This window comes from Leptinotarsa decemlineata, unplaced genomic scaffold, assembly GCF_025532065.1.
Source record: "Leptinotarsa decemlineata unplaced genomic scaffold, Ldec_3_MD MMD2_P_RNA_scaffold_9, whole genome shotgun sequence".
Lineage (NCBI taxonomy): Eukaryota > Metazoa > Arthropoda > Insecta > Coleoptera > Chrysomelidae > Leptinotarsa > Leptinotarsa decemlineata.
The window spans coordinates 11,216,015-11,241,892 of record NW_027412536.1 but is presented as its reverse complement, the minus strand read 5'-3'; the positions used below and the strand labels follow the sequence as shown (position 1 = coordinate 11,241,892).

The following is a 25,878-nucleotide window of genomic DNA, read 5'->3' as shown; positions in this document are numbered from 1 at the left end:
TAACTTTCATACGAAATGTCACAAGACTTTTCCAACTGAAAAAAAGTTGAAAGCGCCCGACTGGTTGCTAACACGCTGTCGACTTTTTAATCAAAAAGTACTAAAATTGATTCCTTTTCACAAAAATATTTGATATATTTCCCCGTTCAAAAGTTGAAAGGGTAGGGGGGACTATTTACGTCCGCACTATGTATATTAAAATATCTATGTTCCAATATAGATGAAATAATGCTGAATGAAATATAAATCCGCGAACGCACTTTCCACTAGCAGAGAAGTTTTAGCGAAAACACGTCTATTCTGAAGGCTGATGACGTATTATCACAGAATATATTCTGTGGTATCACGTCATCCACAGAGGTGCGTCATAGCTATTCCATATGATTCTGGTTGTTCCATTCCTTTTTACTTTCATTGCTTTCATAGTCAATTATGAGCTTTCGCAAGAAAGATGAGGAATATTTGAAGTCATGACGAATTCTATAGTTCCAAATGTGATCTAATTTAACAATTACTTTCTATTGTGGAATTTGTGAGGAGTTTTATCGAAATGTTATCTAGAACTTTGGTTGTGAGAGTTGAGTGAAATAGTGTGAAAGTTTTCCTAAAAGTTTTTTAAACCAATTCAAATCAAAACATATTTTTATGCCAAACATATTTTAGTATCATGGGATTATTGTTTGCTAAGCTTTGGAGCCTATTTGGCAATGAAGGCAAGTTCTCAATATATATCTAACCTAAAAAAATAATATTTTTCGAATTTTAGAACACAAAATAGTTATTGTTGGTTTGGACAATGCTGGAAAAACAACAATATTGTACCAGTTTTTGATGAATGAAGTTGTTCACACTAGTCCTACTATCGGGTCAAATGTTGAAGAAGTTGTTTGGAGAAATATTCATTTTATTATGTGGGATTTGGGAGGACAACAATCCTTGAGGGCAGCTTGGAGTACTTATTATACTAATACAGAGGTGAGAATAAGAAGGAAATTGTTTATTATGCAAAAAGAAAAGAGAAACTGGAACATTCCTTATGAATGCACAATTTTTCTTTGATAATGTAGGAATTGAAATTCACAAAAAATCATTCATGAACTCTCCTTTCTTTCATTTTTTGTTTATCTATTTTTCTCCAGTGAATGCAAATGAGATTAGTGTGATGATGTTTCAAGGTATATTCTTTGAGACATTTTTTTGTGGAGAACTCAATACTGACTACAACATCTGAAAAATAAACAAAGCTAAATCAATAATCTGCTGAAGTGTAATAAAGGGCAAATTGAAAAGTTCACCCCGAAAAGTTACTGCCTAATATAAACCACTGAACAGTCCAATTAGTCAATAATTTGTCCTATTCATAAATTTTGACATATGTCAAAAGAATTAGAGTGATTCATATTTTGAGATGAAAGTTTTAAAGTGAATTTCAGGTTTTGGAAACGGAAAAAGATTTTCTGAAATGCGGACCACTAAAGAAAGATAAGTATAAATATTAAATTTTTTCAATTGTTTTTTAATTTGTAGGCAAAATTCATGAATACAACAAGTTACTGACTAATTAGACTCTTCAGTTGTTTATATTTTGCAGTAACTTTTCGAGGTGAACTTTTCAGTTTGGCCTTTATTACACTTCAGCAAGTTCTCTATTGGTTGAGCTCCATTTATTTTTCAGATTGTGGAAGGTTATATAACAAAAAAACCAGTAAAAAAAGTTGAGGATATGGATACCTAGCTACATAATAATACACTTGGTACAGAATGATAAATTGCACCAAAAAAAAAAGAATCATTGATTGACACTGAATGATAATGAAAAATGAGAAATAAAACTTCCTATGATTTTATACCACTTTTATTTGTAACTATGTCCTATATGGACATTTTCAAACGAATATAATGAACTCTATCATAATGTTAGTTACAAATAGAAGTGGTATGAAAACATAGGAAGTTTTATTTCTCATTTTTCATGATGAACTCCTACCACATAGTAACGGCTACATCCATCAATTTATTATATACAAAATGTTATATTTGGTTTTTTCAAAAGTTTTGTCCATTTTCATCAACTTCAAACTTTAATAGCTCATTGGATACTCATTCAAATAATCGAATTGATCGCTATTTGAATCAGTGCACTTTTGCTTACGTAATACAAGTCGATTAATTCAGTCAGCATAAAAATTGTGTACTCGGGATTCGATGAAGTCGACGAAGACCGTTTTTGCCTAGTCCTGATTGGCGAAGGTTCTCCCAATGAAAAGTTATTGAAGTGCTTGAAAAGATGGTAGTCGGTTGGCAAGAGGTCTGGGGTGTATGGAGCAGAATCGGATCTCTTCTGTTAGCCAGTGCCGGCTGGTGCTGACCCAATGTGGTACATTTCGTCAGTTTCCTCACAATAGGACTCTGCTGTGATAGTTTGGCCCAGTTGCAGAATGTTATAGTGAATCACACCAGCCACTGACCACCATACAGTAACCATGGTCTTTTCTTGGTGGGTTGGTAGGTCCATTAAGATTGTTATGAATTCTTCTATGTTCGTTTAACTCAAATTGAAGTTATCAGATACGAGTATGTCCTTGAGATAGTGCAAAGGTTCTACTGAGGGTAAAATATCCATGGTAAATTTTCTGGCTACCATGCAATAGAATTCGTTTAGAATTTTCATATGGTGTTTATTCATATGATTGTGTTTTCTAATTAAATTTAGTGATCTGAAGTTTGTAGCTGGTATTTTCATTCCTAAGGACACTAATGGCTTCTTCCTCTTTTCCCTTATTTTTATGAGGGGAAAACTATTTTCGAAGAGGACAGTTGAAGTCTCATGTAGGATATACATAGGTTCAGGAGTGGACAAACATTCTATCCACTCTGTGACTGAGGCAAGTTCTCTGAATTTTCTAAAATTTTTCTTACTGAATATTCTACCATATCTAGATCTCTTTTCATTTTGTCGCCATTTATATGAAAGAAATTGAAAATTGCCTCGTGATCGGAAAGTCGTGAAGAATGACGGTACATTTAAAGTTATCATTATCAAAGTTTGAGCTGATGTAGTTAATTGTAATAGTAGAATGTAACGATATCTGAGTGGGTTCTGATACATTCATTGTCATATTGAAGGCAGTTAGCAAATTCTTCAGTTAATATTATGAGAAACTGCTCATCAGAGAAATTTATATTAAAATCTCCAGCTACAATAATCTTTGATTAAACCGATATTTCTGATAGAATGGCTTCGAAAATATCAAAAAAACTGTCGAAAACTGAAAATACAAAGAATATATAAATAATGTGGAATGTTCCTCAATTTGGGTTATTACAGCAAATGCAAGTTTGAACAAAATAAAGTTGAGTTCAGTTCATGAGTTTTTCAAATTCACTTTGAAAAGTATTCAAATTGATGTTTCAAATGTTGGGTTTTAATTTTTAAAGGGATTTGTTTCTAATTCACAATACATTCACATACATATCTAACGAAATTAATGTTTTATCAGGTGTACCACAAGGAAGCCATCTAGGGCCGTTTCTTTTCAACATTTTTATTAATGATATCAGAGTTAACTTAAAATATACTTACTTTTTGCAGATGATTTGAAAATGTTTAAGACAATTCAAACACCAGATTTAGTGAATGGTGTTCACAAAATGATATGAATCTCAACGTGAATAAATGTAAATTTGTATTTATTTATTAAGTAGGCAAGCCTAATATACAAAAAAAAGAAAAATTACAAATTCATAATTATCTCACGACATTAACTATGTAAATATAATAACATTTTAAAGTACCTTTCAAGGAAAACCAAATATACATACATATCTATAGATTGTTAGGTTAGTTCACATTAAAAAATAAAAAATTACAAATATCATAATGAGCTGTCACTAATATACTTCTTTAATGATAACTTAAATTGGTTTATTGAATTAGATTCTTTTACAAATTGTGGTAGTTTATTAAATTCGTTTAAGCCTTTATGAAATATACTATTCATTCCAAATTTAGTGTTAGTTTTATTAATGTAAAAATTGTTATTTCTTCTCGTATTGTAATCATGAACTTCATTATTTCTCAATAAGAATTTTTGAAAGTAATTGGGTAGCAATCCTTTATGCAGCTTAAATATAAAGATCATAGTCATATATAATATACGTACTTCAACTGAAAACCAGTTTAGACACTGTAACATCGATTTAATTGCTGAGTAACGGCTACATCCCAATATTAATCGCATGCCCCAATTTTGAAGCTTTTGCAATTGCGCTATTTTATTTTTACCAAGTAGATGAAGTAATGTTGTACAATAATCAAAATGAGATTGTATTAGGCTTTTAAAAAGAGTCAACCTAGCATACATAGACACTTTTTTACATATACGAGAAAGAAAAAAAAGTTTTTTAGATATTTTTTTACAAATAAAATCAGCATGACTATTTAGTTTTAGATTTTTATCAATTATAAAACCCAAATATTTTATTTCAGTCACAATTTCAATGCTAACATTATTAATTTTTATAACAGTATTTGCCCAAACAATTTGATCATACTTATAAGATGATGTCAAAATCATACTTTTTGTTTTACTGACATTTAGTTTCAGTTTATTAATAAATAAATAAGTTTCAATGATATTTAAAGACCTATTCATTTCAACAATTGCTTGATCCAAATTTTCATTTTCATACAATAAACCAATGTATCACCTGCATAAAAAAAAAAATCTGTTTAAAATCTGTTTTCCCGTTAATCAGCTGCCGCCCCCATATGAACGACAATTCTCAGAAGTTGAGAAACTTGTGCGAGTTAAGGACTAACGAGGTCTTACCTTTTAACGTGTGATTCCTAACACGTTTATACAGTGTGATCCAGATATTTAATTAATATCATTTAGGTAAATAATAAAAAGCAATGGACCTAACACACTACCCTGGGGTATGCCACTCTCAATTATAAGTTCATCTGACAATTCTTTTCCAAATTTAGTTTTTTGTCTTTTGTTGAATAAGTAACTTTGAATCCAATCGAAAACAATCCCTGATATCCCATAATATTTTAATTTTTCAAGTAGAATATTTCGATCAATTGTTTCAAATGCCCTTTTAAGGTCGAGAAATGTCGCAACAATGTACTGATTTCTATCAATTGTATTTTTCCATTCAGTTATTAAAAATTGTAGAGACGTTTCAAATGAGTGTCTAGCTCTAAAACCTGATTGGTTGCCTATAAACAATTTATTGGTATTAAAGTACTGAATTAATTGGTTATATACAGACATTTCTAACACTTTTTCAAGAGTTGGTAGTATATTTAATGGTCTAAAATGTTCAGCTTTAATTGAGTTAATTTTCGGTACAGGAACAACAGTGGAAATCTTAAATTGATCTGGAAACACACTGGTTCTAAGTGATGTGTTAATTAAATTTAATATTGCGTACCCAGCTACATCAAAGCTTTTTTTAAAGAAATTATCATTTAAAATTTCTGCTTTGTTAGTTTTGTCAAACGAGAATATAATATTTCTTAGTTCATTAATTGTTGAAGGCACGAATTCAGTGTAATTAGCTGATATAACAGGGTAGTCATGGGTCCATTGCTGTACATTTTGAAAAACTGAAGTTATTTCATTTACACTATATATGAAATATAAATTGAAATTATTAGCAATGTCTATTTCCTTATTTAAAATTACATTTTGATTATTAATCTCAAACTGAATACGGCTAACAACATCTTGTTTTGGCTTAACAAGTTTTTTAAGACACTTCCACATTTCCATACTATTATTTTTATTTTTGTCTATATTTGTTCAAAATATAATCTCTCTTTTTCCTTTAGGAAAACAACATATTGATTTCTAATGATCTTATAGACATTCCAAAGTTCTTCTTTTGGACCACCCTCGCAATGCCTAAAATTGTAATATGCATTATTACGCTCACGTCTTATTTCTTTAAGTTCATCATCAAAGTAGGGTACATAATTACTTTTGAGATACATTGTTTTCTCAGGGACAATTTCATTAACAATTGTTGACACATTATCAATTAATTCATGTAAAATATTATCGACATTAACTGAGTTATTGTTCCAGTTACAAGAGATTAATTGCATATTTATATTATGATACTCTTGATCTGGAAATTTTTTAAAAGTAATTGATTTTTCAGGCAATCAAAAGTGTTCAGTGGATAAATTAATGGATATAATGCCATGCTCGGAGATGTTAGGTTCATTCATAACTGCTCTAACATTATCATAATTTGTAACAACATAATCAATTAAAGTTTTTGAATCACCACAACATCTCGTATAATCCTGAACAACTTGATCTAACCCATACATATTAAATAGAGTTTTTATTTTTTGCTCATAATATTCAGTACTAAAAAAATTGAAATTAAAATCACCAATTAATAAACATCTTTTACCATCAGAAAAATGTTTTTCTATCACATCCTCCAGAGCATCAATAAAAACAGGCTTACTGGAACTTGGAGACCTATAAAGACCCCCCCATGTTCCATATATTATTACCTAATGTATGACGTACTATCGAATACTTACACCTGTAAACTATGATTACTACATATCGGGAGAACTTTTAACATGTGTCGAATTTGTAACTGATTTAGGAGTAGTGATGGATAAAAAACTGGACTTTCACCTACATTATAATTACATTATAAACAAAGCCACAAAAATGCTAGGCTTCATTTGTCGTACTTCCAAGGACTTCTATGATATTGAATGTATAAAAATGCTGTATTTCACCCTGGTAAGATCAGTTTTAGATTATTGCAGTTCCATATAGTCACCCACCTATGAAAGTCCTGCACTTAACATTGAACGGGTACAAAACAAATTTCTTAAATTTTTGGCGTTCAAGTTAAAAATGCCCTTGAAGGACCATTCATTAGATGATATTCGTAGGGTTGCAGATATAATGAAGCTAAGTAGTCGTAGAGTGGAAACTGACTTAAAACTCTTATTCCAATTATTAAATTATCTTATTAACTGCCCTGCATTGCTAGCACAAATTGGCTTACATGTTCCTTCTAGAAGTACAAGGAATACAGAAACATTTGCAATAGATTTTCATCGTTGTAACTACGGTAAACATTCTCCCCTGTCTAGAGTTGCTATTGGTGGTAATAAAGTCGATCTGGACTTCTTTTCATTGAACGAAACAAAATTTAAGTTTGCATTACGCTTGCTCAGAAATAAATTATAAATGGTAGTAAATATAAACATAAACATCATCAATTATTGAATTTTCCTTATCTTCATCATTCATTTATTTAATTAATATTTCAATTCAGTAAATTTATTTTCTCACTGTTATTTTTTTATTAATAAATTAGTTCTACTTTTAAAAAGTAAGTTAGATGTAATTATTTGTTGTATTCATATAATTTATTGTGAAATCTCTTAAACTTAATTGGGTGTTACCCGTTGCCAATATGTGAATAAATTCACATATTGGCAACAGCGCCTATATCAAGTTGAAATAATTTATATGTACCTAGATATTCTACTTTAAAAAAGGAAAATTATCTTTATAAATCAACAATTAAGGCACAATATAAATTATAGTTCAATACCACCTCCACAAGCAACATAAACAACAGTTGTTTTGTTATTTATTTATTATTTATTTATTATGTGAATAAATTCACATATTGGCAACAGCGCCTATATCAAGTTGAAATAATTTATAGGCACCTAGGTATTCTACTTTAAAAAAGGAAAATTATCTTTATAAATCAACAATTAAGGCACAATATAAATTATAGTTCAATACCACCTCCACAAGCAACATAAACAACAGTTGTTTTGTTATTTATTTATCTAGAGTAAGATAGGTTAGGTGCACAAAATGTCATATGTCACAGAATGTCTCGGAATTCAGAACATAAGTAAACAGAATAGCACGTCTCTGAAATATGTCATCGTTGTCTCATACAGGTAACAGATTCATTGTCCTTTATTAGCTATAACCAATGTTGCCAAATGGTGAAATAGAAACGAATCCCTTTAAATGTTGAATGCATTATTTCATTCCTCTCTTTTCAGTAATTAATTTTTTAAAGGAAAAGGTTGAAATGATAAGTTTGAAATGCGTTGTTTTGGAGCTCTTTTATGAAAACTACTTGAGTTTCGTCAGGAGGAACATTCCACCATTCCATCTATTGTATACTAAAGAAAACTCGAAGATGCTTTCTATAAGTAGATTATCAAATCTATTCACATTTTATAAAGTGAAAGTATCAGAAAAATTGTTCCTAATTATTATTATGGTTCCCCCATTATTCAAAGAATTTCTACAGTATTTAGATAACAAAGTTCATCAGCTTCGAGCCAGTGCCCCATTAACGAAATTTATTCAGGTAATACCTGATTGTCAATGAAAACAAGAAGATCATCAATTTTATAAGGTGTGGATTGTATATTCAAATATAATATGGATTTTTTTGACTATGTATGTCGGGTATTATCCTTGTAATTGAGGAGGCTGTTGTCTGCAAAAAAAAAATTATCTGAACATAATTTTACCTGTGGGAAGTTCTGACTGGTTTGAAGATACAATCCATTCATAAGTTTGATAGTCGTCAATACAAGGTTCCTTTTCCTATCACTGAGATAATTTTTACTAAACCATATTATTTCCAACTGGGATTCTATTTCCATATTTAGTACAGGTCATCTGATAACAACTTAGTTGGTGAAACACTTTTCTGGGATGCAGTTTCAGTGTGTGGGAGCAGTATTTATATTAGTTTTAAATTTATATTAGCATCTTTCTCAATATACAAACCTATCAACAACTATATAAGCTTATGACAGACAGTTATTTTTTGAAAAATAAAATTTTGTGGACTTTATTGTTTAGAAAATACGCTTTTTTCCCCTTTGGTAATGAAAAACAAATTAAGGAAAAATTCACATGTATCTATGGAAACTTGGAAGAAATCTGTAGATAATTTTTTTTTCATACATAAATCAGAAGAAAGAGTTTATCTGAAACAACTCAACAGATAACATATAATTAAAATAAATATAATTCACGGGAAATTCAATGTAATAAACTCGATGATAAATGAAGAATAGTACAATATTACATATACAAAAATAACCTTGTCTTTCAAAATGTATTCAGATTTTTAGGTGAAAACTCTCGTTATCAATTCCTCATCAAAATGAGGTTTGTACAGTTCAAAGGAAAAGGAAAAGTGAAAAACAAAATAAACACGTATATTCTACATATATTTGTGACTCATTCTTGACCTACACTTCACTATTATGTTGTTTATGTTGTAAACATATTGATACAACTTATGCCATAAAACAGTTGAAATAACTGTTGAAACATTATATTCTCTTCTCTTTTGTTTCAGTTTGTAATCTTAGTAGTTGATTCAACAGATAAGGAAAGGTTATCTGTGATAAGAGAAGAATTGTACAAAATGTTAGCCAACGAGGAATTATCGAAAGCAGGTGTTTTGGTGTACGCAAATAAGCAGGATGTTAAAGGTTCGATGACTGCCTCTGAAATATCCAAAGAGTTAGATTTAACTTCCATTAAGCAACAGCAGTGGCATATACAGTCTTGTTGTGCTCTAACTGGAGATGGGTGAGTAATGATTTCCTAGTAAAGTTGTAGCAATCTGATATCAGGAGTTACAGTGCCATCATAGAAAATAGACAAAATTAATCACATGAAATATTTTACTCATTGACTATGAGTAATTCCTCAAATAAATGGGTGTAAACCGTCATTGCCGGAGAATTGTGTCAGAACTAAGAAATAATTCGTTATTTGATGAAATTTATGTTCATTGAGGCGTTCTTCAAGGGAGCTTTTCATGTTCTCAGTGCTCTTGTTATTAATTAATGACTTTGAATTGTTTCTGGATTGTGATCTCATTAATTTGTTTGCAGAAGACATCTTGCTGACCTGCAGTGACTCAAATCTTGAAAGTGCTCTTAACAAAATGCCTATATTTAAATGTTTTAAAAACGATACAATGATTGTAACCTCACGCCATAAATATAATCTAACAAATTTGAAGAACATCGATCTATAATAAATCTATTGAATTTGTCACTTTTGTCAAACTAGCAAGCCGCCTCGGCTCCGCACTGTGCAAAGCTGATACCAAATATACATATAAATGCGTGCGTGGCCTTCGACGCGCTATTTATAGGCACGAGCTGCCGGCCCCCCGGCCGGTACCACTGCAACCGCTATGTCCCTGCATTTTTAATCTGTAATATCTTCGAAAATATTCACTTGAATTACATGCTGAGAAAGGCATTATTGACCTATATTAAATGCACAATATATTTAAGGTATCAAATTGGATAAGGATTAATGCCGTATTATTTCTCGAGGATAAAAAAAGGGTTATTGTGGGTTATATCTGAGAGATAGACATCACAAACTTTTTTGTAGACCTTTTTAAGGTGTACAATACTGTAGTACATTTTTTGATCTATCTCGTAGGGTTCAGCCAGCATTTGCAATGTAAGCTAATAAAATGTGTTTATTTGCAACATCACATTAGAAACCTCTAAAATTATTAGTAATTCTCTACTATACTATACATGTTATATTCATATAAATCTTCTTCTTTAATCATTCTATCTAATGAAAAACCTGCATCAAAATCTGTTGCACAGTTTTAAAGATCTAAGCATACATAGGAACAGACAGCGGGAAGCAACTTTTTTTTATACTATGTAGTGATATTTAGGGTTTCAATTTAACCAGCATTTTGAATTTATTCATAAATACGGTCTATAAAGTTATACTTTAGTCATCCCAATTTCGATCTAGACAAAATAGGTTGGTGGTTTCCTTCTTTGTGGACTTCTACAGCAATGATGAGATCGATGTTGTCCTGTCCTATAAGAATTGGTGGTTTTACACAGTGTATATATTCAATATCTACTTGTTGCAGATGATTCCATTTCGTGAATGGATAGTTCCAACATTATTCATAACATTCAGTTTCTCCATTATTTCCTTCATATTCAAACTGACTTTTTTTGAGTAGGGGTCCTCGCAGATCATAGAATTTCTCCAACTTAGTTTCAAACTTTCTATTGGTCCAGTAGCGCCTATTTTCTCAGCCAATACAGCGTCGCCCATGGGAACCGTAGACCCTTCATCAAAAAGAGCGTAGCTGTTGATTTTACCTTTGGGGCCAGTTAATTCCACAGGAATTATTCTTAATAAAACTTCAGACTTTCCTGATTCCGATGGAATGCTGGCAGACTTGCTCTTCGGAGTTTTCTAGTACTGTTTCAGGATCCTTAAAAATTATGTTTGTGAAGGGAGCCATTTTTTCTTGCTTTTACAAAGTTTTGTGTGATGTGATGATCTCAAACAACTGAAACATACTCTATTTTCCCTCACCCAGTCCCAACATGGGAATCTTCCTCACACAGTTTATTAGTTCTTATATAATTATATCAGGCCTACCAAATCATTTTTCCAGTGTATTGATAAATTTTGTCGACTTCCTATTAAGAACATTATCTTGAAATTTCTCAGCTAAACAAAATTAGTTTAAAGTGGGTCAGTGCTAACTACCATTTGAAAAAATGCCACAAAGATTAATCTGAGAAATCGAAGAAGAAACAAAAAATCAATATCTTTAACATATTCTAAAAGAATTTGGATACTATTCAAATCAGGTGAAAATGGCTATAATTGTGTATTTTATTGAAATATAAAATTCAAATAACGTGATTAGGCATCTATTTGCCTATCATTAAATGACCTGTTCATGTCAACAAAGATAAAACTCCTACAGTTATTCAATGGTTAAAGTAAAATATATTCAAGTATCACTATTAATAATAGCAAACATACTTAACACGCACATTATTCTGATATTGAAACAAAACAATGTTTTTTGTGGCCAACAATATTATAAACAAATCATTCGTGATATCAAATGTTTATATTAGACTTGATAATGAAATAAACTGTTGAGAACACATTTAGTTATATTGGAAAAATATGGAACTTTATGAATTCTGAAAGTTATAATCTTGTCAAAGGCAAAGTCTGGGATAAAGAGGAGGTTCTATAAATAGATCTTTGAGAGGCACTTATGTATGCTGAAGCTAACATTAATAGAAGGAGAAATAATATTGATAAAAAATATTTCTTCCTATCATGCTGGAGGAGTATCTTGATAAGGAATGGAATTATAAATAACACCCACAAAAATATTTGAAAGTTTTGCACCTGCAAATGAATAATTGCAAAAGTTATAAGCAAATTAGGTTTTTGTAGATGAAGAAGTTTACGCAAAAGTAGCTACTCCTAGAGTTTGCAGTTAGTTACATGAGATGTGGAAAGCAGTCATTTCAAATAAACGTTTTATTTTAAACTAATACATATCAATTAAAAAATTTAGGAAAACTGTTTCATGACCTAGACTTGAAGGAAAAAATTGAGCATAATTTCTCTTCTCAAATTAACAATTGTTTCTTAGAGTTTTCATTTACATTCTTCATAGTCAGATAATCGTTAACCCAAATATCGTGAAGGCTATATGACAGCTGTACTTTATCTCTGAAAGTAGAAAATATTCTCATCAAAGTGAGTGTAACAATTATATATCTATCAGACTTTTTTGGCATTCCACTTGTTATGAAACATGATTGTTCACAAAAATCATATTGTGTTGTTATTTTTTATGTATTACTGTTTAAACAATGTATTCAAAAACTTTTATCTTACAATTTATTATTGATTATCTACAATAAACCAAAGAAAACTAAATTCATAATCATTTGTCTATTAAATAAACAATTTGTAATGCTATATTTTTGTTTAGATTTAAAAAAAAATGTCAAAAACATATGTATGTAATAAAAAAAAGTAGTGTAAACTTCAAACAATTTTTTTCCCTTTGTATTTTGGTTGGTTTCCGGGTTTTGCCGTGGTCTTCTTTGGTTACAATCTCTAAACGTTTCAACTGCAACTGCGGCAGTCATCCTCACGTTTCAGTTATTCGCTGAGGTAATTAATGTTAATTTTTCAAAACCGCCTACCCAGTGTGATGAACAATGTTGGAAAAAAACCGAATTAGACAAAGTCAATTAGCAAAATAATTCTCCTGAAGTACCTATCAAAGTGACAATTATTCTAAACTTTTTTTATCAATAACTACATAAACAACAACAAAACAAAATCGTAAGTAAAACATCATTTCAGTTAAAAATCATAGATTATCTTGCCACACTCAAGCGAACATGAATCATTTGTGATTATGATACCATAATTTCGAATTTTTTGTTTGTATTGTTACGTTTTTCCTCGTGGGTTTACCATAATTGACTGCACTGAACAATAATTAAACTTAAATTTATTTCACTTCAAATACAACAAACACTTTAACTAAAACTTCAACTATTATTCAAATGTCTATCGCCTTACTAGATCGCTTCGCGTACCGCACTGTCACTTCCACTTGACTGTCTCGATGGGCGAGTGGATGGCGCTTATATTTGGCAATCGAATGCGCCGAAACATTCATCGGAATTCCATCGAAGCCGGTAGCATTATTCTCGCTACATTTAGAACGGCAGCGAACATCGTACATTCGCTCACTCTTAGCTACGTCACAATTGGTTTATGGCTACCAGTGGCGCCCGGCGTTATTTTCTTTAGGGCATGATGTACAACAGTATGTTCATTTTACTTTTAGGACTATTTATGTGATGGAATCGGCCGATACTTGATGAAAATCCATAACGCATTCAAGAAACACTTTATTGTAAGATTTTCACTACACAGTTTTGAAAAAACACGACACCACGTCTTTCACTATATAGGCACACCTGGAGAAACTATAGTAGAAGACGTTTTGCGTTTTTGTGAAAATGTGTAGTGAAAATCTCACAATGAAGTGTTTCTTGAAATAGAACTATTTATAATGGATCAGACCATAAGTTGTTTGGAATCAATGATGGTGAATTAGTTACATCTCAGAATGACGTATTTTAGAACAGTTCTAGATTGACACTTTTTTCAATTAATCTTTCTCTGTTGATATAAATATCAACATGAAATAACTTAAAGCTGAAATTTTCTTCAAGAGAGAAGAACGCATCAAAATATTACTACTAATAAATAATGAAATATTTCATTATATTCATATTTTATTATTATATTCAAATATTTATTCATAAATTTATATTCAGATTCCAAGTTAATTTGTGTTGTAGTTTCATTCAGCATAACGCACAGAAAATATGCAGGAGACAAATCTCATATTTCTGGTATTTTAAAAATCTTTTATGTATGAATATATTCCCGACAAATCTAACAATCTTTTGAATTTATATTTGTAGAAATTAAGTTCCTTTCTAGAACAAAGGTCGACAAACGAACGCGGCTGTTATTGTAGGTCTTCAACTGGAGCATGACATGCAAACTAAATAACTGAATCAATTTTCACACTCTTACTTTCTCAAAAACATTTTTTATGGCAATCCTGCCAGCGGTAAGAAGCTGTTTCATTGCTTGTATAACTATTGTGTGTTTTATTGAAAACTGGTGCAATTGTTTTACTAATAGTTAATGGTTCTATATTGTATATCTCAAATTGAATTAATAAAAAATGCTGCTACTGTGTTCGATTTCATAAAGTTGCCCTTTTCAAGTAATCGTTTGTTACTCAGTTGTTGAATGATGCATCCGCACGTTTTCCTTGATATATTATTAAAAATACGTAAAGTGATTTTGAGCATGTTGATATTTTATTATAAAAAAAAACAACTGGAAAGTTCAATTTAGGGTATAGGTGATTAGTTTTCATTTGAAGACCACGTGGTGCAGATTAAAGGAGCAACAATAAAGATATAAGAATCTCATGATGAGTGTTATACCTAAGTAAATACGATGACTAATGACAAGAAGAAGTCGCCTTGAGTACGATTAACTTTCGGGATAATAAAACTCAAAAGCACATCGTATGTTTTTTTAATAAGGTTTGAAAAGTTTAAATTTCAATTTTAATAGAGATGCTCTCATAATATACGAGACACTACTTATAGGGTGAGTTCTTGAATTCAGCAGAGATTTTCTGATGAACTGATACTGATACTGGTGACACCTGATGCAAACAAATACTTCAGAAATATCATGGCGATATTTTGAAACCTTTTCTTCCTGATGATCCATTATAAATATAATGATTATAAAATGATTTGTTTCACAACGGATATAAAGAATTCATCATAGTTCGTGTGCCACTAACCTGGCTCCATATTTGAGAAAAGTATGGTCGTTGCTAATTTCATTTTTCAAACCCATTTGCATTCAGTGGTCTCACCACTTTATTTTTCTTCGCTCTTTGCTTTAATTTTTTCGTTCATTGAATAGTACCATTTTTTTTCATGGAAGTATTTTTCGTTTTCAGGGCTCTCCATCATCTTGTTGTACTTGAAAGGTTCTGACATTTAGATCATCTGGATTGTACTTCTTCCTGTAGTAGATGACTTTTCTCTATAATATCCTCACATTTTTCATGGTTTTCTAGATATTTTTTCAATATTATCAAGAAGTGTGATAGAGTTATCGTTTTTCAAATGATTGTTGTGAACTAAAGCTAGTTTTTCAACATCATTGAAATAATTATAACCATGTGGAATTGAACACTTTAATTTTTTCTTTAAAAATAGATAGCTTTTCCAATTTTGAAAATTTTTCAGTATACTTTTCAGGTTTCTCGTCATTTCCTTTTTCATGAGGCGTTTTTTCTTTCCATTTTTCAGTGTCCTTACCATGCTTATTACTCATAAGATTTTATGTCAATATCTTCAAATAGTTGAAATTTTTATTACTGGTGGCTTTGTGGATCATGTCATGAAATAATTTGTTATTTAAACAATTCAAATAAGGCATATAAAAGTCAAGTTAATGAATTATTTTGAAATGAGATGAGAATAGAATTGTTTTGTTTTCGTTTTTATTTATGTTGAATGTAACTTGTTTTCTCTGTTTTATTATTTGTCCTTTATTTTTTTCTAGGTTATACCAAGGACTCGAGTGGATAGTCAGTCGATTGAAGAGGAAATGACACAGTTTTTACTTGGGTTGGAATTTAGTCTTTCATTAATTTAATTGTAAGGAATCCATTGTAATATATTTTGTGAACTAAAATGCATGCAGAGAGTGAAAGAATCCTTTCATTTCTGTAAATCACCAGCAACAACATACACCAAACTTTTTCTTTTATTTTATCTCTTACCATTACCATTATTTTATCTACAACTTTTACTTCAAGAAAGTTGTCACAATGTCAGTAAATGGGAGTGTTTCTACACCACCCTTGGAAGTAAAAGTGGTGAATGAATGCTCCCATTTATTTACATTGAGACAACTTTCTCAAAGTAAAAGTTGTAGATAATGTAAAAGTTTGGTGTTTGAACTATCCCTTTATTTGTTGGAACAAAGTAATACATTGAAATATTTGAAAATCAGTTTCAAAACGAATTCCGAAGTAAATGGAACTCGTTCATTCTAGTGTAATTTTCTAGAAATGAAACGATTTATCTCAGTGGTGTGCTCTGAAAATACAAACAGATTTCTCATATTGAGAGAACTTTGATTTGGTCATCAAACTATCTAATATTCTGTTTTATTTTATCATATTTGAAAATATCTCAATTTTCTGCCCTCATATTTTTCTTTGTAGTCTAATATATGCGTGTTCATTTAAAAATATCGCCATTTTTCAGTCGAGTACATTTCTATCTGTAATTTGAAGGAGAATAATCTAATTTTTGTTTATTTTTTTTGTAGGCCGCTCATAATCCATTTTTCCATGTGTACCTAATTTTTTAAATTCTAGGCGAATTATGTATAAAGGTAAATAAATATAAATTGTAAATAGGAAACAACTGATTTTTAATAACACAGTGTAAACGAAATCCCTCACATTTATAGTTGGACCAGATTTTGATTAATGTAGTGAAACCCTGCTAACATTGCTAATAACTAATTTCTCGATGAATTTCCATTGTCTACTATATAAAATGATATGAAATCCTTGAAATAACTATAAAAGAAGAATTGAAAATGAATAGCTGAAAATAACAATTATATTAACCAAAATAAACCTGAAATGAAATAATAGTGAAATAAAATACAAGTAAAAATGGAATAGAAATAGAGAAGCAAATCCACAACGAATTGCCATTCTTAGACGTTTTGGTGAAGAGGACCGACACTAAGTGGGAAATATCTGTATACCGAAAACCCACTCATACGGGACAGTATCTGAACCACGAATCCAACCACCATCAATCGACTAAAAGAAGAATCATCAAGACTCTATTAGACCGTGCTTTTGGGCTCTGTAATACGAAAGAAGGTCTCGAGAATGAACTAGACATCATCAAAAATGATCTTCAACGGAATGGCAACTCCAAAGCGATGGTAGAAAAGACTTTGGCTAGAAGACAGCAGGAGCCTCGCAAGGAAGAGAAGCCGTCACAACCAGTGCTTGCACTTCCCTACATCAGAGGATTATTGGAGATGATAAGAAGAATTGGTTCCAAGTACAACATCAGAACCTGCTTCAGATCCGGTAACACTATCCGTAGCAGCCTCACGAAAACCAGGCCACCAAACGCGGACTGCGATTCCAAGAATTGCATTTACCGGATACTCTGTGAGTGCGGAAAATCCTATATTGGTGAAACTAAGAGGCCTTTGAATGTTCGCATTGCCGAGCACAAGAAGCACACACAGCGAGGAGAAACCAGCAAATCAGGAATAGCAGACCATGTTTGGACCCATCAATACAACATCGAGTGGTCCCAAGCTGAGATCTTGCACAGAGAGGAACATTTGTTTAGGAGAAAATTCAAGGAAGCCGCATACATGTTGTCCAACAATGTATTCAGCCAAGCCAGCGTAGAAATACGCAACATATGGAAACCCATCATCAAGCGAAAAATGGCCAACTCCCGCCAAAACGGTCCAGTGAAGCGGGGATAAGTGAAAGTACTCGAACGAGGATTGTAGATACTAACAATCGAAACGTCGTGAACTAACGTGACTTGGAATCTCTCCACTTTTTATTTTTATTTTCGTTTTTCATTTCTTTATTTTTATTTATTCAATTGTTCTATTTTTACTTGTATTTTATTTCACTATTATTTCATTTCAGGTTTATTTTGGTTAATATAATTGTTATTTTCAGCTATTCATTTTCAATTTTTCTTTTTTAGTTGTTTCAGGGATTTCAAATCATTTTATATAGTAGACAATGGAAGTCCGAACTAGTGAAATTCATCATGAAACATTGTCAATCACCTTCAAACAAACTAATTTCTCAATGTAACCAATAACAACTAGTTCATTGAATTCGGGGTTCACCACATTATATGTAAAGGATTATATCCATGGTGTGGAGGTTTCTCCTCAATATTTGCTTTGTGAGCAATAAGATAAATATAAGTATATTGACCCAGTTGTACTTTATAAAATGTTTAAATAATGCGATGAGTTTCTATTCAATTAATAAATTTCAACAAAGTATTGTACTATTCTGTTATGGAAGGTCCTTCAATGTTCTTAGAATTTTCATACTAATCTACAGTAATTCCATCAAAGATATGTTAAAACCATAAAATTTAGGTCAAGCTATACATTGATAGGCCTCTCTGGGTATCTGTCAAAACTGGCAATATTCTAGGTGGTATTATTCCCCAGGAGATTTAATTGGAAGCAGGTGTCAATATTGAAAAGGTTTTGTGTGTTTGATGTGGAGGTACTACTCTTTTCGGAACGGAAATCTAAACATGTTACTTTGGGTAGCATTTTGCATCTTTCTTGAAGTAAAACAAAAAGAAATATATGTTATATGTATAATTTGGCAAGGTAAAGCATATATATGTAGTTGAACACATTATATACTACAAATCTATTTATGTATTTTATGCAAAATGTTTCGCCTTGTGAGTATTTATTCATCTAGTTCCAACATAACTGAACTGTTTAATTTTTTTTTATAATAGTTTTGACAAATCTTTTATAAAATGGCCAGTGAGGTGCACATGATGGTATAACGAAGTTACTATTTTTCCCAGTGGTACGTCAGGTAGAAACAGCTTTTTATTTTGTGTTTATATTATTGCTGCGTTATTTATTTGACCCTGACTGAATGAATATCTTCCTCGATCAAATTGCCACTCTATCGCGATAGAAATCCCAGGTCGCCAATGCGATTTGCCACTCTATAGCGATAGGAAACTGTACTATGCCAGGTCGCCAATAAGATTTGAAAATCATACGTTATTTGTAAATATACCGGATGGAGGGCACAACTCTCCCATCACGGGACACCGCGTAAACTTTATTTCAAATAATTTCGAGAGCATCTACCAAGGCAGTTCAGTTGAATTTTAGTCTCAGTTCCAGCTCCGCTCGAGTCCGAGCCCCGATAAATAAAGTCAAACCGGTGGACAAAAAAAAAACAGCAGGTACCCTGGATTCGAACCCAGGACGGCAAATAAAGCCTGCCGTACTGGCTACAGTTGATTTAGTCAATACCATAGAGACCCCTGGTGTATTACCACCTTCACTGACGATGCCCGGAGCACGTGGAGCACACCACGCCGAAAGCTGGCGCCCGAGGCAACCCGTTACCTGAACTCGGCGTCATAGTAACTCGTAACGCGTAAAGAGTGTTACAATGGAAAGTACAAACAGACAATGTGACAATGTGGTCTTGCCAAAATGATATAGCGTTTTTGCAAAGAAAATGAAACAATATGAATTCGAACCTTTATGTGATCTAGTGAATTTCTGTGCTGACAGCGATCAGCAAGTTATTACCGAAGTGACGATTTTCAGCCAGCCTTCTGTCAATTATTACAGTAGACCATTTTTTTTTCACCTCGGGATTGTCATTTCGATTTATATCTATCTATTTTATAAGCTTAATTTTTATTGTAACAAAAACCAAACGTTTATCAAGGTTGTAATCCGATTCTGTTGTATTCTTTTAAAAGTGTCCTTTCTGATGATTTGATGAAAGTCTAAAAACCCAGCTGGAAGCATGACATTCTGCAAAGCCTAAACACACAAAGCAAAACTGAAGCACAAAGATTCAAATGCAGGTTTCATTGGGAAAGCAGAAAAATAATGAAAAATATTAGTACCTCACAAAATTCACAACACTACTTCTTAGCAGTTCAAATGTGTACCTAGCTATGAAATACAGATTTAAGGTTGCAGTTCGTATTAAGCTGTCTCAAAGATCTGTTTCTCATAGAGGGAATACCATTTTTCATTTCAAATCATTTTAACCAATCCGCAACAATACTGTAGTATGCATTCTATTACCTGTATATCGTGTTCTGTCTGTTCACTGTTATTACATATGTACCCAATTGAAATAAAATAATTGCTGAAGTAAAACGATCGGTTTGTATACTAGAATATTAACACCAAAGAGAATATATATTTCATATATAATTATATATTTTATATATGATTATATATTTTATAATAAGACGAATTGGAAATAGGTATGATGTTAGAACTACTTTCAAAACAAAAAATACACAGATCTATACTCACACATACAAAACCCAACAACACTGAAGAAAAAACAAAAAATTGTATTTATAAAATACCTTGTTCTTGTGGTAAAAGTTACATTGGTGAAACCTCAAGACCATTGAAAGTGCGTGAGAATGAACATCGAGATTATATAAAAAATAGACAATTGACAGGATCAAAATTATCAGAACACATTTTAAAATCAGACGGTGAACATCGGGTGGAATGGAATAGGACAAGAGTGATTAGCATTCTAAGAGACGTAAGCTAAAAGAATCAGCGTTTGTTCTCATGTCTGGAGAGAATTGTATCTCGAATAGCTCCTTAGAAATAGACCATACTTGGCTACCCATCTTGAAGAAAACTTTGGATAGTGGCGAAATGGCAACAAACTGGTATTGGAGAGTACCTTGTATGACATCGAATGTTTCAGTTGTCAATCAACATATTTCATATTTCATCTGTTGAAGAAGTAAAGAAATAAGATATCAAAAAAGGAATAACGGCGAATATATTCGAATTTTTTATCCATTTCTGAAGACGGAGGCAGATTTTGGCCTCCGAAACGTAAAAGATAAATATTATTTCTAAATAATTTTTTTGATAGGCAAAATTGTTAAATACGACAAGTTACTGATAAATAGAAGATTTTTCTTTGTGAAAAATACTTTGATTTTTACGCAGGAACTTATCGGGGTAAACTTAAAAGTTTGCCCTTCTACACTTGTATAAAGTTCTCCATTATAATTTTTATATTTTTCAGGTTGTGGAAGGTAACAAATACCGAAAAAAGGTCGATAAAAAACTGATTTTTCCTCCACAAAAATGACTTTCATTGAATATATATATTTTACCTTTTATTCTACATTTTCCATGGATTAGACAAAGAAGGAAAATATGTAATGCCGCCATTCTAGGTTCCGATGTTTAATTGTTTAGTGATGTATCCTCTGTATTCTCTATATTTTCTGTTGGCATGTTGAAAATACTTCGGTGTTCCTTTCTTGTTCCAGTAGCAAATACATCATTGTGAAAAAATAATTTTAATCTGAAATACACAGTGTTTATTCTGGTGCTTTTACAATACTTTCCAGATCCTTCAGAAGGTATATTATATATATACCTACTCATATTCAATAAAAACGTTTTAGCCCTAACCAAATGCCCACGTTGAACTCTGAAAAGTCTTCAGAACACTTTGATTTCAAGCAATGAAAATTATGATCACAACTCTAGTTAAAAAAGACAATACTATACTGATCAAAGTCTGTTCCGTTCTGTGTTAAGATCCACGATAGACGAGTCAACTTTTGAAATTTCTTGAAATAATAATTTTTTGAAAGAATTTCTCAAAATAATATATGAGCTAGAATTATTCTCCTAGGCATCGAGGAGAAAAGGAAATGGGAATACCAGTGAAAAAATACTTACAGAAATATTGGTTTATACGACCAGTATAGGAGTAACAGTAGTGGATGGGGCTAATAGCAAGGGGTTTTTCTTCGGCGTGATTTTTGTCGCCACTGTTATGGAACCTTTTATTAAATAAGTTACTACATCTTCCGAACAATAATGTATATCCGTGCGATGTCGCTAGAGTGAGCAAACGTATTCATTAGGCTCCGTAAAATTTAGCTGTTAGGTGAAGAACTGTATCTATAAGTAAGCATCGTTGAAGTTCAAATTAAAGTTGAGCTGAAGATCCATAAGGTAGTTGAATAAGCAAAGTGAAATCTTAAGCAGTTCAATAAAATTGTGATTGTGTCCAACAGATCAACGAAAAATACAAAAACAAACGAACCATTTGCAATGGATCAAATATAGTTGGAAAGTAGTTACTATCGAAAAAACCAACGAAAAACTGTTCGCCAGATTTGAAAAAATATTGGTAGATTAATTTGATAAGCTTGAGTCAAAGTTGAATGAAATTGAAGAAAACTTTAAGAAAATAGAAGTGAAAATGAAAGAACATGAGAACAAAATGTGTGAAATAAGCAGTAAAACTGAAGAACTGATTTTAAGGCAAAAAAGAAGTACATTAACATTCGAAGGTATACCTGAAATGGAAGAAGAAAATATTTTGGATAGTATAATGCAATTAATCCAAAATAAAATTAAAATATAATGTGATGAGATTGACATATATGATGTATACAGAATCGGAAAGTATAATACCAACACTAAACCAGTTATTGTTAATTTCACAACATAGGTACCTACCTGTAGAAAAACGAGATTTACAGAACCAAAAACTCGCTTGCAACGACAGGGATTTTTGTTAATGAATACCTTAATGTTAAGCAGTATAAACTGTTTAAAGCAGCAGGACTTAAGTATGGGACTTCAAACTACAGAATCCTAGCCAAGAACAAAAATGATGAAATAAATATCATAAAATCAGATAAAAATCGGCAAGTTTATTGAAATGGTAGAACACTATCCGAGGCTAGTAAATCGTAGTAAATAAGCGATGTGAAGAAATGTTTGTTTTTTCTGTTTTTTTTTGTGGGGGTCATTCACTTTCTTATCTTTAAAATAGGATTAAAATATTGTGTTCTTTTGTCTTAGAACGGGTAGTGTCTAGGAGTCACATAAGACTGTTTCTATTTAGTTCATTTATATTATCAATTTCATTCAATTTTCCGGTATTAAATTAGAAATGGATCTGACAGCGGAGCTAATGTGTAATTCTATAAAGTACCAAAATGATGAGCAGTCTTTTAACATAACAAGAGCATCAAATACGAAAGAAGATACAGAAACAACAGCTTGTTACATTGTATTGAGTGATTGCAAGTATGGTGCATTAGTCAACTATCCAGTATTGTTTCAAATCTGTAGTAGTTGTGATTGATAAATGTTTTCAATTCTATTTTTAATTTAGTATAACTTCTGATACATTTTAGTGACGGCGGTAAATAATTGTAGAGTTTTGGTCCAATGTTTGTAATAAATTTTTGATTGTGAGTGGGTCGGCATCGTGGAACCTTTGCAATCTGATAAGTGTGTAAACGAGTATTATACATATTCTGAACATATGTACTCGTAACACTGGCTGTCCATAATATACAACGGAAAGTATTCAGTTTTCTTACAGTATATATTCCACTCTCTTCATACAATGCTTGAGTATTATAGCATTTGTTCTTTCTGAACATAATTTTCATGAGTGACTTTTGGATCATTTCTAAATTACGTAAGGAATATTTGAATATTCCTCCCCATATTATTAGACAATACCGTAAAATGGACTCGGCCATGGCATCATATACAGTAAGCAACATTTTTCTACTGACTATACTTCTGAGTTAATAAAATTTGTAAGTGAACTTACGTAATTTTTTCACCGTATAGTCAATATAATCATTTCAACGAAGGCACTTATCCACTAGGACCCCTAAGTATTTTATTGTATCAGTTTTTTCTATGCAAGGACAAGTGCAAGAGAGTCTATCGTTTTGGCAAGTAAGTTTATGGTTTTTAATCTCTGTAATAGTGGGCTGATCCTTCTTTGTTAAGGAGAATGCAATAAATTTAGTTTTTTTGACGTTGACACTCAATAAATTATTACTTAGCCAGTGGAAAATTTATTTATACCTACCTCCGCCTTTCTGTGAGCTTCTTCCCATGTGTTCCCGACAAAAGTTAATGCTGTATCATCCGCAAAAGAAGTTATATTACCTTCGAAGTCCCTCACTGAAAAAATATTTATGTATATTAGAAATAAGATAGGGCCAAGTACCGTTCCTTGAGATACGCCCCTGGTTATTAATAGAGGTTCACTAATTGAATCATTTATTTTGACTCTCTGAATTCTATTAGAGACAAATAATCCTCAAAGATGTTTAACGCTATTCCTCTTATACCCGAATCATGTAGGGTGAGTGGCGGGGGATCACTGTCTCTCTCTTATGGGTGTTTGACAGTCCCCCCGGTGCAGACCACACGGCACTCACCCAGTAAAGTTATCGGTCAACCACCCTATCCTGCATCTGCGGGCAACAGGCGTTGGCCGATTTCAAGCTAGATGTGTGGGAGAGGTGTCTCGCAAGAGCCCTCGGCGGTTACTCATCCAACGCTGGAAAGGTAGCTTTCCTAACATGAGTGCCCCTTGGGGTAACGTAAGGGTATGCGGTGCAGACCACACGGCGTACACCCAAAAGTTGTTGATGAACCGCCATATCCCGCACCTACACGGGTAATGGGCGCGACATCTTCGACATATGATGTGTGGTAGAGGATGCTCGTGAGAGTCCTCGACGGTTACTCATCAAACGTTGGAAAGGGAACTTTCCTAACATGAGTTAGGGCTGCGGTAATCCATTCATGGGTGCATTGCAGCCCCATTATGAGGCACTGGACGGCTCATGCTGTTCCGTGATCCTCGCCTGCTTCTGTACGGATCCAAGCGTTCGAGGTGTCGGGGCTTGCGGTCCTCCCGGGCTCTAGTATCCGAGTCTAGCCTTGGAGGGCACCAAGGCAGACGCTTGAGGTGTCGGAACCCGGTTGGACGGAGCTACTAGTATCCGAGCTTAGGACCCCGGCCGGCCACTTCCGGGACCATATTCCCAACTGATTTGGCATGGTTGGCGGGGCAGGTGTGCGACGCGAGCACTCTCTGGCGAAAGAGGAGCTAAGTTAACTTGTACAAACGTTCGGTCGAACGCTGCCGATGGTCCTGTCTCTTGGTTAGCCACACTAAGTAGATGTAAGGAAGCAATTCCGGGTTCGGTGTGCGGGAGGAAGCCCTGCGAAATCCTGTTGGTGTGGGGTGAGGGGCGGTACCCGCAAGGATTTCCCGAAAATCCACCCCTCCACGCCCGATCGCATCCAACGCCAGGGTACGTCTGGGGGGCCTAACCGGCCCCCCAGGCCCCCCGGTGCGGTCGTAACTATGACTCTCTTAATGGACTCTCTTCACTCACCTGAAGAAGTATATTGTGATCCACCGTGTCAAAGACCTTAGCTGAATCTAAAAAAACAGTGATAGTTTTCGCTTGATTTTGAAAAGAATTGTCAACTAAATTAACTACTTCAAAGATGGTTTTTTCAGTGGACCTGTTTTCTCTGAAACCAAATTGACATTGAGAAAAAAATTATTATTTTCTAAGAAATGCACCACTCTTTTTTTATACATTTTTCCAAAATTTTTGCAAAATTGTTTATGAGTGTTTTAGGTCTATAATTAGTTACAAGTTTTTTATCCCCAGACTTAAAAATTGGTACATACTGTAATTGATTCTTTGAAGGGAACATAAATGGAAATTTAATA

General features: G+C 32.6%; 1 protein-coding gene across 1 annotated transcript; it reads left to right on the top strand.

Annotated features, from left to right (window-relative positions):
- Nucleotides 1-374: 374 nt before the first annotated feature.
- Arl5 (ADP-ribosylation factor-like 5) lies at nt 375-16,310 on the top strand. The gene is made up of 4 exons (XM_023169152.2): nt 375-713; nt 767-975; nt 9,403-9,638; nt 16,062-16,310. The coding sequence occupies exons 1-4, from the start codon at nt 668-670 to the stop codon at nt 16,108-16,110; spliced, it is 540 nt and encodes a 179-aa protein (XP_023024920.2). The 5' UTR covers nt 375-667; the 3' UTR covers nt 16,111-16,310.
- Nucleotides 16,311-25,878: the final 9,568 nt, after the last annotated feature.